Genomic DNA, 13,601 nt, shown 5'->3' with positions numbered 1-13,601 from the left:
ACACAGCACTTCATAAAAATCCTCCCCAATAGACCCCCAAAAGTGCTTATAAAACTCAGATGGTAAACTATCGATACCAGGGGCTCGGCCTGTTGAGAGCTGCATAACTGCTGTGGACAGCTCTTGCAGTGTAATATCAGCGTCCAATGCAACTCTTTGCTCAGGTCCCAATTGAGGAAGACCGTGTAACAACTGTTCAGTACATAAAGAGTCACAATCCTCCGCCTTATAAAGGGATGAGTAAAAATCCACGGCATGTTGACGCATTTCAATATCATTCGTGGTCACCTTCCCATCAGGGAGACGAAGGCAGACCATCTGTTTGCGTTGAAATTTCGACTGTCCTAGGTTGAAAAAAAAAGCGCTAGGAGCATCCATATCCTTGAGGGAAGCGAAACGAGACCTAATCAAGGCACCCTTCACTCTTTCATGCAGAAACGACCTCAGTTCATGTCTCTTGTCCTGTAAGTTCATGACTAGTCCAGGGTCGTTCTGAGTGAGCAGCTTCAATTCAATAGATTTGATGTCCTGTTCAAGGGCCTTGATAGTCTCTTTAACCTCAATTTGAGACAGAGCAGTATACTGTTGACAAAAAACTCGTATTTGGGCCTTCCCAACCTCCCACCATTGTCTCAAGGACTCAAAATTCCCTTTTATACCCCTCCATTTTTCCCAAAACAACAAAAACCTGTCACAAAACATGACATCATGTAACAATTTAACATTAAAATACCACTAAGGCGATGACCGTCGTGGACAGGACAAGTGAATATCAACAGTAACAATATGATGATCAGAGAAACCCACAGGAGTAATGGCACACTTTCCAACCCTACTACAGTAGTGATCAGATACATACAACCTGTCTAACCTTGCTGCACTGACACGACCTTCATTAATTTTTAGCCATGTGTACTGCCTAACTTTTGCATTCCTTACTCTCCACACATCAGAAAGCTCAAACTCAGTTAATAGGCCAGACAGGCAAGTGGCTGACCGCAGGTGAGGTTCTTCAGCGGTGCGATCAACAGTAAAATCCACTGTACAGTTCCAGTCACCCCCTAAAACCATACACCCCTCTTGATCACACTGTCTTAAGGTTTCCTTTATTTGATCAAACATAGCAATACTCCCTCATTCGGAGCATAAACATTCAAAAAAACAAACAGAAACCCCATAACATCCACCTTGACCAATAAAACCTGACCCTTGACAATCTCTGTTGTAGATACCACAGTCACCCCTAAGCCTGAGGAAAACAAGATTGCCACCCCAGCACTGAAATTAGTACCATGACTGAGTACATGCTGCCCCTCCCACCACATACCCAAGTCAACCTCATTTTCCTCATCACTATGTGTCTCCTGTAAGAAAACTACATTAAGCCTTTTCTGTTTTATTACTTCTAATACCCAAGCCCTCTTATTCCTGTCCCTTCCCCCATTAATATTGAGAGAACCTACCCTTAGTACCTCCATATAGAAAAGAGAAAAGAAAAGCAGAAGAAACCACAGAGAAACCAACGAGAAAAAAGACACCCTATGAAGCATGATCATCATCATAATTTTTCTTTCTTCTCTTAACTTGAACACGTTTCCCACCACCTTTTGCTGCTGAAACAGCAGTAATAAATTTCCTCAAGCGAAACCGCTTCTTCTCACTCAATTGGTCTAACCCCACCGTCTTCTGTAACATCACAGCTGACCTCACAAACTTATAAACATCAAAATAATCTGTCAATTTGACAGATTTCCCAAAAGTCTGATCCAAAAACTAATTTACCTCCTCTAGATCATAAACTGAGTCCTCGCCAGCAGTTGTAATATCTAAAGAGATATCCATATCATTCTCCTGATCCTCAGCTGAGACCACAGACAACTGACTCCCCTCTACCACATCCCTTTCAACACTCCCCACTTGCACCTCATCACTAGTACCAGGCATCTCCTCCACTACCTGGGAGACTAGCCCCACCTGAACATCACTACTCATAGTGGGCATCTCCTCCACTAACTGGGAGCCTAGCTCCACATGAACCCCAGCACTCGTAGTGGGCATCTCCTCTACTACCTTGGAGCTTAGCTCCACATGAAAACCCTCCTGTACCTCATTACTCGTAGTGGGCATCTCCTCCACTACCTGGGAGCCTAGCTCCACATGAAAACCCTCCTGTACCTCATTACTCGTAGTGGGCATCTCCTCCACTACCTGGGAGCCTAGCTCTACATGAACCCCAGCACTCGTAGTGGGCATCTCCTCCACTACCTGGGAGCCTAGCTCCACATGAAAACCCTCCTGAACCTCATTACTCGTAGTGGGCATCTCCTCCACTACCTGGGAGCCTAGCTCCACATGAATCCCCTCCTGTACCCCGTTACTCACAATGGGCATCTCCTCCACTACCTGGGAGCCTAGCTCCACATGAACCCCCTCCTTTACCCCAGCACTCATACTGGGCACCTGCTCACCAGTCTGAGGAACTGGCTCTTCAGATACATCCTTACCTTCTACAACAATACTTTTCTGTAGCATAACATTTCCCTCTAATACAAGTTGCAACCCCGTGCCCTCAACACGGATAACTTGTTCCTCAGCACCAGGTGCTTGTGGCTGCTCTGCCGCTGTCGGCCCACCTCTCCCTACATCAGTGGGCCCAGGCGTTACGATGACCACCTGCGCCCCTCCCTCGGCCTTCTCCCTTTTCGGGCAAGCATGTCGCTTATGACCAACATCCCCACACTCAAAACACCGTTGACTACCCGTACTAGCATAAGCCATATACAATCTATTGTCATACTTGACTTTAAACGATAACTCTAAAGTCTGCTCCGGTGAATCCAAAAACATAAACACCTGTCGCCGAAATGACAACACCCCGGGTGTTTGCAACCCAACGGAACAACCTTAATTGAACTGGCGAACTTCCCAAAGCGCAATAACTCGCGCTCCAACAGCTCATTTGGAATAAACGGTGGTACATTTGAAATCGTTACCCTTGTTGACGGAGAAAAAAGCGGCGTAACTTGAATAAACATTCCTTTAAGAATTACACCATGCTCAACCATCCGATCAACCAGACACTCTTCTTTAAGAAATACCACCACAGCTTTATTCATCTGGGATGCATAAGCAATATTCTCATAGCCTACCTTCTCTCCTACGGCGACCAGAAACTCCTCCACCGTGACAGTAGCTTCAGTAACACACCTAAAGCCGTGCCGAAGTGACAGGGACGGCATCCCCATTCGGGCTGCCATCCCCGCCAAAATCAGGGTAATTTCGATACGAAAAACAAAAAACTTAATTCTACCACAACAAAAAAAGTTAAAATAATAACCTTAATCATGCACAGAAGAAAACCAAAAAAATGCCACCAAGAAATAGCAAACCGAAAAAAAGTTGTGAATATCTAACTCTCCACAACACACGCACTCCTTCACTCAAACAATTCCCAGCATGCACCAATCACTCCCAGCATGCAGAGAGAGAGAGAGAGAGAGAGAGAGAGAGAGAGAGAGAGAGAGTGTAGAGTGTAGAGTGTAGAGTGTAGAGTGTGTGTACAGGTAAAGTGCTGACCTGTCCATCTTTGTACCATTGCAGTGAGGGTGTAGGGATGGCCTGCGCCTCACACTCCAGGGTCAGAGTGTTGTTGACCTTTATCTTGACCTCCTTGGGGGCCAGCCCCTCACCTGGGACATCATTCTTATTGATTTGGGGAGGAACTGCAGGAGAGGACAGGAGGTAAGGAAGAGAGGAGAGTTACAGTTACATACATCACACAGCCACACAGATAGTTACAGACCATGGCAAAAAAATGGTGTCCTTATTGGACAAGTTAAAAGGTAGTACCTCCCTATCTCACTACCATCTTTCAAAATGTTTTTATCACTCACTGTAAACTTTGACCTCGTAGTTCTTCAGGCTGTCTCCAGCCTCATTAGTGGCCACACAAGTGTACCTCCCAGCATCCTCCTCCTTGGCGTTCAGGATCTGCAGGGTCCGCCCACCTGGCAGCACTCGGACGTTGTGGCTGGACTCCAACGGCGTCCCATCCTTGAGCCATGTGATGAGGGCAGGGGGGTAGGACTGCACCTCACACACCAGAGACGTGGGGCTGCTCAGGGTTATCGTCACCTCTTCAGCCGAACCCTCGGGACCTGAGCCCACGATGGTGGGAGACACTGGGGGGGATTCAGACTCTTGGTCAATGAAGCTAGTTGGGCTTTTTTGATAAAGTGATGGTGGATGCATAGGATAAATCACCAGGGTAAACCTTATATACTACAGCACCTCTTATCTTAAACACAGCCATGACAAAGTGATAACATCTTGTGAAGCTTTAGCATGTCACGCAATGGTTTCAAAATGGAAATAAAGTATGACAGATTTCACAGGCTCGGTGACTTACTGAGAGAAGCCTCCTACAAACCCTCTGAAAATGTGATCTCAATGGGATCTTTTTATACCAGTATAAATAAAGGATATATACGTAAATAAAATATACTGAGAGAGTAGTTGTCCTCCTACCCAGTACATTGAGGTTGAAGTGTCTGCTGCGGTCTCCTGCTCTGTTGTGTGCCAGGCAGCTGTACCTGCCCGTGTCATCCACCTGGGCACCAGATATCTGCAGGTACCGTCCGTGAGACAACACCTGGTGACGTCTGTCTGTCCCTAATGACTGTCCGTCCTTCAGCCAGGTGATCTCCGGCACTGGGTTACCTAGGTAACGGTTAATAATAGGTTATCTTAGCGACCATCAGGATGGTGAAATAATTTCCTGTTACAGTATGTATGAACTGTAAAATAGTCTATTTTGGATTTAGATATGTTCAGACTTTAGTCATTGTGGTTTTGTGTTGCCATGATGTCACTGACCTGCAACCTCACAGGTCAGGGTCACGTTGTGTTTCTCCTTGACCTTGGCATCCTGCACCGTGCCTTCATCCACAATGCTAGGGGGGACTGGAAGATGACATGCATGGAAAGGGTTAACTTCTTGGTGACAGGGGGCAGTATTTTCACGTCCGGATGAAATGCATGCCCAAATTAAACTGCCTGCTACTCATCCCCAGAAGATAAGATATGCATATTATTAGAAGTTTCTAAAACTGTTTGAATCATGTCTGTGAGTATAACAGAACTTATGTAGCAGGCGAAACCCAGAGGAAAAAACATTCCGATTTTCTTTTTTCTTTTCAATGGGTTTTCATTGGGAATCCAGATTTCTAAGGGACCTTCTTGCAGTTCCTACCACTTCCACTGGATGTCACCAGTCTTTAGAAATTGGTTGAGGTTTTTCCTTTGTGTAATGAAGAAGTAACCCTGTTCAAAACGAGGGTCACTTCAAATGTACTGTTTGTTAGAGGCGCGCGTCAGTTTGTTTTCTTGTTGTATTGAACACAGATCATCCCGTCTTCAATGTTATCGATTATTTACTTAAAAAAATACCTAAAGTTGTATTACAAAAGTAGTTTGAAATGTTTTGGCAAAGTTTACAGGTAACTTTTGAGATATTTTGTAGTCATGTTGGAACCGGTGTTTTTCTGGATCAAACGCGCCGAATAAATGGACATTTTGGATATATATCGACGGAATTAATCGAACAAAAGGACCATTTGTGATGTTTATGGGACATATTGGAGTGCCAACAAAAGAAGCTCGTCAAAGGTAAGGCATGAATTATATTTTTATTTCTGCGTTTTTTGTCGCGCCTGCAGGGTTGAAATATGCTTCTCTCTTTGTTTACGGAGGTGCCATCCTCAGATAATAGCATCGTTGACTTTCGCCGAAAAGCCTTTTTGAAATCTGATATGTTGGCTGGATTCACAACACGTGAATCCAGCCAACATTTTCTCTGGCTTTTGGCCAAGTGGGACGCTACCGTCCCACATATCCCAGAGAGGTTAAGAGCAATACAACTACTGTACTGACCAACTACTGTACCAACCCTCAGCCATCTATGTAGGCGTTATAATGGGATTATGAAGGCTTCATTGCGTTCAAACTGGTTGTTCATGTTAAGTCCGTCCAGTAGTGGTTATCAGGTATTCTCACTATCACAATATCCACCAGTGTCATACTGCAAAACATATTTCTCTCTCAGGTCAAAGGCCTGAGAGATAAGATAAAGGTCATTGACGTCATTACCCAGGATGTCCAGGTCAAAGTTCTTCCTCTCCTCTCCGGCCGTGTTGGACACAATGCAGCTGTATCTCCCAGCATCCTCCACTGCTGCGTGCATCAGACGAAGGCTCCGCCCTCCTGACAAACATGTCAATACTTGGTTGAGCTCAAGTCTCTAAATAATCACTGTGTCTTTGATTGGTCTTTTTCAAAACTTAATCTAAAGTCTAAAGTATTTATTCTGCTTCCCAAATGGTAAAATGTTTCCTTCATAATGCACTACTTTACATAGGGAATAAGGTGCAATTTGGGACAGTTTGGAGCCTAAAGAGGTGCAAACAGACAAAATGCTCCCTCTCACATCACAATTGTGGCTTCCATGCAGTTTGCTTTCTGGGGCACTAAAAATCCATTTAGCTGTGTGAAACAGGATACACTGACCAAGACACAGCTGTTCAAACACACCCACTCAAACAGATGAACTCAGATCAGTTCCTATTTTCTCTCTTTTTTACTTCAAAAACAACAGTTATTATCTGGACACAGAAACCAGTTCACACACACACGGCCATGCACGCGCACGCACACACACACACACACGGCCATGCACGCGCACACACACACACACACACACGGCCATGCATGCGCACACACACACACACACATACACACACACACGGCCATGCGCGCGCACACGCACACACACACACACGCACACACACACGGCCATGCGCACGCACACACACGCACACACACGCACACACACGCACACGGCCATGTGCGCGCACGCACACACACGCACACACACGCACACACACGCACACTCACGGCCATGCGCGCGCACGCACACACATGCACACACACGCACACATACACACACACACGGCCATGCGCGCGCACGCACACACACGCACACACACACACACACACGGCCATGCGCGCGCACGCACACACACGCACACGCACACACACGGCCATGCGCACGCACACACACACACAAACTCAACACCAACTTCAAGGAGCACATCAGATCCATCCCAGAGGACAAGTAGCACAATGTTCTCTGATTTCAAGTAGAAAATTGTCCCAGACAGATGTGGCTCTTAGAAGAGGACTGAGCTTATTTATTTTTATGGTAGGATTAAATCATTATTTTTATGGTAGGATTAAATCATTATTTTTATGGTAGGATTAAATCTTATTTTTTTTGCTAGGATTAAATCATTATCTTTATGGTAGGATTAAATCATTATTTTATAGCTGTCTTTTTTTTTTGATAATTTTTCTTAAATTTACAGCTGAACGTGCAATAAATGTATATAATGTTAACTGGCTTGTCTGCTTCAGTGGAGAATTACTGACCACACCCCACAGAGTTTGAACCAGTAATCACCTCTACACAAATCCATTTCCCTGGCTGACCACAATCACAACTGCCATATCCCCTTTCCTCACATCCTCTAGCCTGAAAAGGCGGTCAGGCTGCGGGTGATGTGTGTGACCGCTGGTCAGACCGCGGGTCCATGTTTGAGGCTAGGCTGTATTTGTATTAGAGTGAGTTAGGACGGTAAAGGAAGTGACTGAGGTAAAGTGACTACCATAACTTCAGGAGGTCGAGGGTTCGTCCCAACTGACACCCTGTTCCCGATCGAGTGCACTATTTTTTAACAAGAGCCCTGGTCAAAAGTAGTAAACTATCTAGGGAACAGGGTGGCAGTTGGGACTAGCTGCAGTCAGAACCGCTGACTGTTGTCTTTGGAAGCACAAAGAGAGCAGCTTGTTAAAGCGTTCAACAACAAAAACTCCTGCCTTCTCCCAGAGGTTTGTCTTTCTACACACCGCCTCGTCTGCAGCTCTGTTGGGGTTGGCCTTCGTCCTACTGATCACATTACAGTTGATGTAGTGCAACTGTTTGGGCCTTTCAACTGTAGCTGGCAGACAGATTGATCAACGTGACTCCACAGAGAGTCAGACGATGTGGCTAGATAGTACCAGAGATCATTGTTGTAATAGAAGGCCCTGATTATTCCTGTACTTCTCAAACATGGGTTCCTTTCCTCGTCTACTTCCCTTGGCCACTTAACTAGAAGGACCTTTATTCCTGACCATGTGACCTGACATTAAGCACAAAGGAAATGAGGGGGATAAGGATACAAAGCGTTGTCATAGCAACAGACGGTTGTAAGGATACAAGTCAAGGACAGCCATCTTAAACATCTTCACCAAGATGATGTCACACAAGCCAGACCGAATGGGGAGCTAACCTGAGAGGACGCGGACAGAGCTGGAGGCTCTGATTGGCCGTCCGTCCTTCAGCCAGGTGATAGCAGGAAGGGGGATGCCGGAAGCCTCACAGGTCAGAGCCACAGGGTTGTTCACCACCACACTCACATTCTCTGGGACCTGGGTCTGACCACTGATACTGGGGGGGACTGGAGAGAGGATGTACATACATGTGTATTAAGACACACATTAACACAAACATTTATTTTACTATCATTGTGGAGACCAAACAATTTATTCCATTCAAAATCCTATTTTCCCTAACCCCTAAGCCTAAATCTCAACCTAACCCTCATTTGTAACCCTAAACCTAACCCCTAAGCCTAAATCTCAACCTAACCCTCATTTGTAACCCTTAACCTAACCCCTAAGCCTAAATCTCAACCTAACCCTAATTTGTAACCCTAAACCTAACCCCTAAGCCTAAATCTCAACCTAACCCTCATTTGTAACCCTAAACCTAACCCCTAAGCCTAAATCTCAACCTAACCCTAATTTGTAACCCTAAACCTAACCCCTAAGCCTAAATCTCAACCTAACCCTCATTTGTAACCCTAAACCTAACCCCTAAGCCTAAATCTCAACCTAACCCTAATTTGTAACCCTAAACCTAACCCCTAAGCCTAAATCTCAACCTAACCCTCATTTGTAACCCTAAACCTAACCCCTAAGCCTAAATCTCAACCTAACCCTAATTTGTAACCCTAAACCTAACCCCTAAGCCTAAAATAGCATTTATTCTTGTGGGGACCACTTGTCCAAATGTTCCTTGTTTTACCATCCGTGTGAGGACTTCTGGTCTTCACAAGGATAGTAAAACCAAAACACACACACACCATATATCATGTACAGAATGTGGTCACAAACTGCTGATAGGAACTGAGACACAAAAATATCATAATATTAGCAGGTACAGAATACGTTTCTTTCAGCCATATAGTCCAGTGTAATGCATCACCCCCTCTCTTCCACTCTCTATTCTAAGTTATTCTATGTTGTCGAGAGTCTTACCGTGTACGTTGACATCATGCTTGCCGTCGGCCTGTCCCGCCACATTCACCGCCACACACGTGTAGCGCCCCGTGTCCGAAACCTTGGCGTCCTTGATTTGTAGTAGCCGCCCCTCATTTAGCACCTGAGCCCCACGCTGGCCTGTGATTGGTCTACCGTCCTTCAACCATGTGACCGCTGGGCGGGGCACGCCGTCGGCCTCGCACTGCAGGGTGATGTCTCCTCCCCTTGTCATAGTGATGTCATTTCCTGCGGTCCCCTCACTGAGTCTGATGGAAGGGCGGACTGCAGTGAGAGGAGAGAGTGAGTGAAGAACATGCCAACCTGAGGACACACACACACACACACACACACACACGTTTTTAGCACTGTGAGGTTTCTGTACTATTTTCGTACCATACACCTGCAGGCTGTACTCCTTGGCTGCGTTGCCGGCGGCGTTGGAGGCGGTACAGGTGTAAGAGGCGGAGTCTGTCCTCTCAGCACCGGAGATCTGTAGCTGACGACCCCCCGACAGGGCCCGGACCCTCGAGTCCGACTTCAACTCAGAACCTGAGAGAAAAACACACACACACAAAGATAAACAACTGCACACGTACACACACACACACACACACACACACACACACACTCTCAAATAACACACACACACAAACATACACACACACACAGTCATACACACACTCTCAAACGCATGCACACACACACTGATACTTCTTACCATTCTTGCTCCAGGTGAGGCTGGGCGGTGGAATGCCACTGGACACACACACACACACACACACACACACACACACACACACACACACACACACACACACACACCGATCCTTCTTACCGTTCTTGCGCCAGGTGAGGCTGGGAGGTGGAATGCCACTGGACTCACACACCAGAGTGATCAGACTTCCCTCAATCACTGTCATGGGCGACACATCCTCTGAACCCCGGATACTGGGAGAGACTGGGGATACACAGGGAATATGTACACTACTGGGATGGCATTATGAACGGAGTGTTAATCGAGTAACCTGTCATAACAATAAGAAAAAAACGGGGGTGCTCATCGCAATACAATACAATACAATACATCACAATACTGGGGCGGCAGGGTAGCCTACCCTCATCACATTACGCACATTATTCAATGCTCATCACGTTCAAATCAACGTTAACCACATTACGCACATTATTCAACTCTCATCACATTACGCACATTATTCAAACCTCATCCCATTATTCAACACTCATCACATTATTCAACACTCATCACATTATTCAACACTCATCACATTGTTCAACCCTCATCACATTCAAATCAACGTTAACCACATTACGCACATTATTCAACGTTAATCACATTACGCACATTATTCAACCCTCATCACATTATTCAACCCTCATCACATTATTCAAACCACATCACATTCAAATCAACGTTAACCACGAAAGGAGAGTTGTATGGTATTGAAGCTCGTCTGGAGGTTAGTTAACACAGTGTAAAAAGAAGGGCCAGAAGTATACAGAATGGTTTCGTCTGCATAGAGGTGGATCAGAGAATCAACAGGGAAAAGAGTCGCCCCGGGAATTGAACCCTGTGGCACCCCCATAGAGACTGCAAGAGGTCCGGACAACAGGCCCTCCGATTTGACACACTGTCTGAGAAGTAGTTGGTGAACCAGGCAAGGCAGTCATTTGAGAAACCAAGGCTGTTGAGTCTGCCGATAAGAATGTGGTGATTGACAGAGTCGAAAGCCTTGGCCAGGTCGATGAATACAGCTACACAGTACTGTCTCTTATCGATGGCGGTTATGATATCGTTTAGGATGTTGAGAGTGGCTGAGGTGCACCCATGACCAGCTCGGAAACCAGATTGCATAGCGGAGTAGGTACGGTGGGATTCGAAATGGTCGGTGATCTGTCTGTTAACTTGGCTTTCGAAGACCTTAGAAAGGCAAGGTAGGATAGATATAGGTCTGCAACAGTTTGGGTCTAGAGTGTCTCCCCCTGTGAAAAGGGGGATGACCATGGCAACTTTCCAATCTTTGGGGATCTCAGACGATACGAAAGAGAGGTTGAACAGGATAGTAATAGGGGTTGCAACAATTGCGGTGGATAATTTTAGAAAGAGAGGGTCCAGATTGTCTAGCCCGGCTGATTTGTAGGGGTCCAGATTTTGCAGCTCTTTCAAAACATCAGCTATCTGGATTTGGGTGAAGGAGAAATGGGGGAGGCTTGGGCAAGTTGCTGTGGGGGGTGCAGGGCTGTTGACCAGGGTAGGGGTAGCCAGGTGAAAAGCATGGCCAGCTGTAGAAAAATGCTTCTTGAAATTCTCAATTACCGTGGCTTTATCGGTGGTGACAGTGTTTCCTAGCCTCAGTGGGCAGCTGGGAGGGCAGTGGGCAAGGTGCAGTGGGCAGCTGGGAGGAGGTGCTCTTATTCTCCATGGACTTTACAGTGTCCCAGAACTTTTGGGAGTTTGAGCTACAGGATGCAAATCTCTTTTTGAAAAAGCTAACCTTTGCTTTCCTAACTGCCTGTGTATATTGGTTCCTAACCTCCCTGAAAAGTTGCATATCGCGGGGGCTATTCGATGCTAATGCAGTACGCCACAGGATGTGTTAATGCTGGTCAAGGGCAGTCAGGTCTGGAATGAACCAATGGCTATATCTGCTCCTGGTTCAAAAGGTTTTAAATGGGGAATGCTTATTTAAGATGGTGAGGAAAGCACTTTTAAAGAATAACCAGGCATCCTCTATTGACGGGATGAGGTCAATATCCTTCAAGGATACCCAGGCCAGGTCGATTAGAAAGGCTGCTCGCTGAAGTGTTTTAGGGAGCGTTTGACAGTAATGAGGGGTGGTTGTTTGACCGCAGACCCATTACGGATGCAGGCAATGAGGCAGTGATCGCTGAGATCCTGGTTGGTTAGGATGATATCTTTGAGGGTGCAGTGTTTACGGATTTGGGGTTGTACCTGGTAGGTTCATTGATCATTTGTGTGAGATTGAGGGCATCTAGTTTAGATTGTAGGACGGCCGGGGTGTTAAGCATGTCCCAGTTTAGGTCACTTAACAGTACGAGGATAGATCTGAAGATATCTGAAGATAGATGGGGGGCGATCAATTCACATATGGTGTCCAGGGCACAGCCGGGGGGAGAAGGTGGTCTAAAGCAAGCGGCAACGGTGAGAGACTTGTTTCTGGAAAGGTGTTTTTTTTTCAGTAGAAGCTCAAATTGTTTGGGCACAGACCTGGATAGTAAGACAGAACTCTGCAGTAGATTGCAACTCCGCCCCCTTTGGCAGTTCTATCTTGTCGGGAAATGTTATAGTTAGGGATGGAAATGTCAGGGTTTTTGGTGGCCTTCCTAAGCCAGGATTCAAACACGGCTAGGACATCCGGGTTGGCAGAGTGTGCTAAAGCAGGGAATAAAACAAACTTAGGGAGGAGGCTTCTAATGTTAACATGCATAAAACCAAGGTTTTTATGGTTACAGAAGTCAACAAATAGAGCGCCTGGGGAATGGGAGTGGAGCTAGGCACTGCAGGGCCTGGATTAGCCTCTACATCACCAGAGGAACAGAGGAGGAGTAGGATAAGGGTACGGCTAAAACCTATAAGTACTGGTCGTCTAGTACGTTCGGAAAAGAGAGTAAAATGTACAGACAAGGGTATAGTAGGATGTGAATACAGTGGAGGTAAACCTAGGCATTGAGTGACGATGAGAAAGGTATTGTCTCTAGAGACACCATTTAAACCAGGTGAGGTCCCTGCATGTGTCACTACAGTGAAATAAGACAATAATCACTAACCAAAATAGCAATGGACAAGGCATATAGGGAGAGGCATACGTAGCCGAGTGAGCATGGGGTCTAGTGATCATATTGTTTCATCAGCTTCTTGATATGCCACCCTTGTCAGGTGGATGGATTATATTGGCAAAGGACAAATGCTAACAGGGATGTAAACCAATTTGTGGACAACATTTGAGAGAAATAAGCTTTTTGTGCATTCTTTTTTTTTCAGCTCATGAAACATGGGATCAACACTTTACCTGTTGTGTTTATATTTTTATTCAGTACAATTTATTTAGAAAACACATGATGTGCACAGACAGGCAGGCAGGCAGACAGGCAGGCAGACAGACAGACAGACAGACAGACAGACAGACAGACAGACAGGCAGG

The 13,601-nt window shown here is 45.9% G+C and overlaps 1 protein-coding gene across 1 annotated transcript in view; it reads right to left on the bottom strand.

Annotated features, from left to right (window-relative positions):
* LOC139409507 (hemicentin 1) overlaps window positions 1–13,601 on the bottom strand; it is a 242,956-nt gene that overhangs the window by 57,530 nt on the left and 171,825 nt on the right. Inside the window, exons 43-51 of the mRNA XM_071154768.1 lie at window positions 10,256–10,378; window positions 9,814–9,969; window positions 9,418–9,702; window positions 8,388–8,555; window positions 6,148–6,261; window positions 4,876–4,962; window positions 4,528–4,719; window positions 3,894–4,181; window positions 3,577–3,722 (exon numbers count right to left, since the gene is read on the bottom strand). Coding sequence (XP_071010869.1) covers window positions 3,577–3,722; window positions 3,894–4,181; window positions 4,528–4,719; window positions 4,876–4,962; window positions 6,148–6,261; window positions 8,388–8,555; window positions 9,418–9,702; window positions 9,814–9,969; window positions 10,256–10,378 — 1,559 coding nt within the window. The remainder of the gene's footprint in view (window positions 1–3,576; window positions 3,723–3,893; window positions 4,182–4,527; window positions 4,720–4,875; window positions 4,963–6,147; window positions 6,262–8,387; window positions 8,556–9,417; window positions 9,703–9,813; window positions 9,970–10,255; window positions 10,379–13,601) is intronic.

This window comes from Oncorhynchus clarkii, chromosome 5 (genome assembly GCF_045791955.1).
Source record: "Oncorhynchus clarkii lewisi isolate Uvic-CL-2024 chromosome 5, UVic_Ocla_1.0, whole genome shotgun sequence".
Lineage (NCBI taxonomy): Eukaryota > Metazoa > Chordata > Actinopteri > Salmoniformes > Salmonidae > Oncorhynchus > Oncorhynchus clarkii.
The sequence above is the reverse complement of the archived record's forward strand: the minus strand, read 5'-3'. Positions and strand labels throughout refer to the sequence as shown.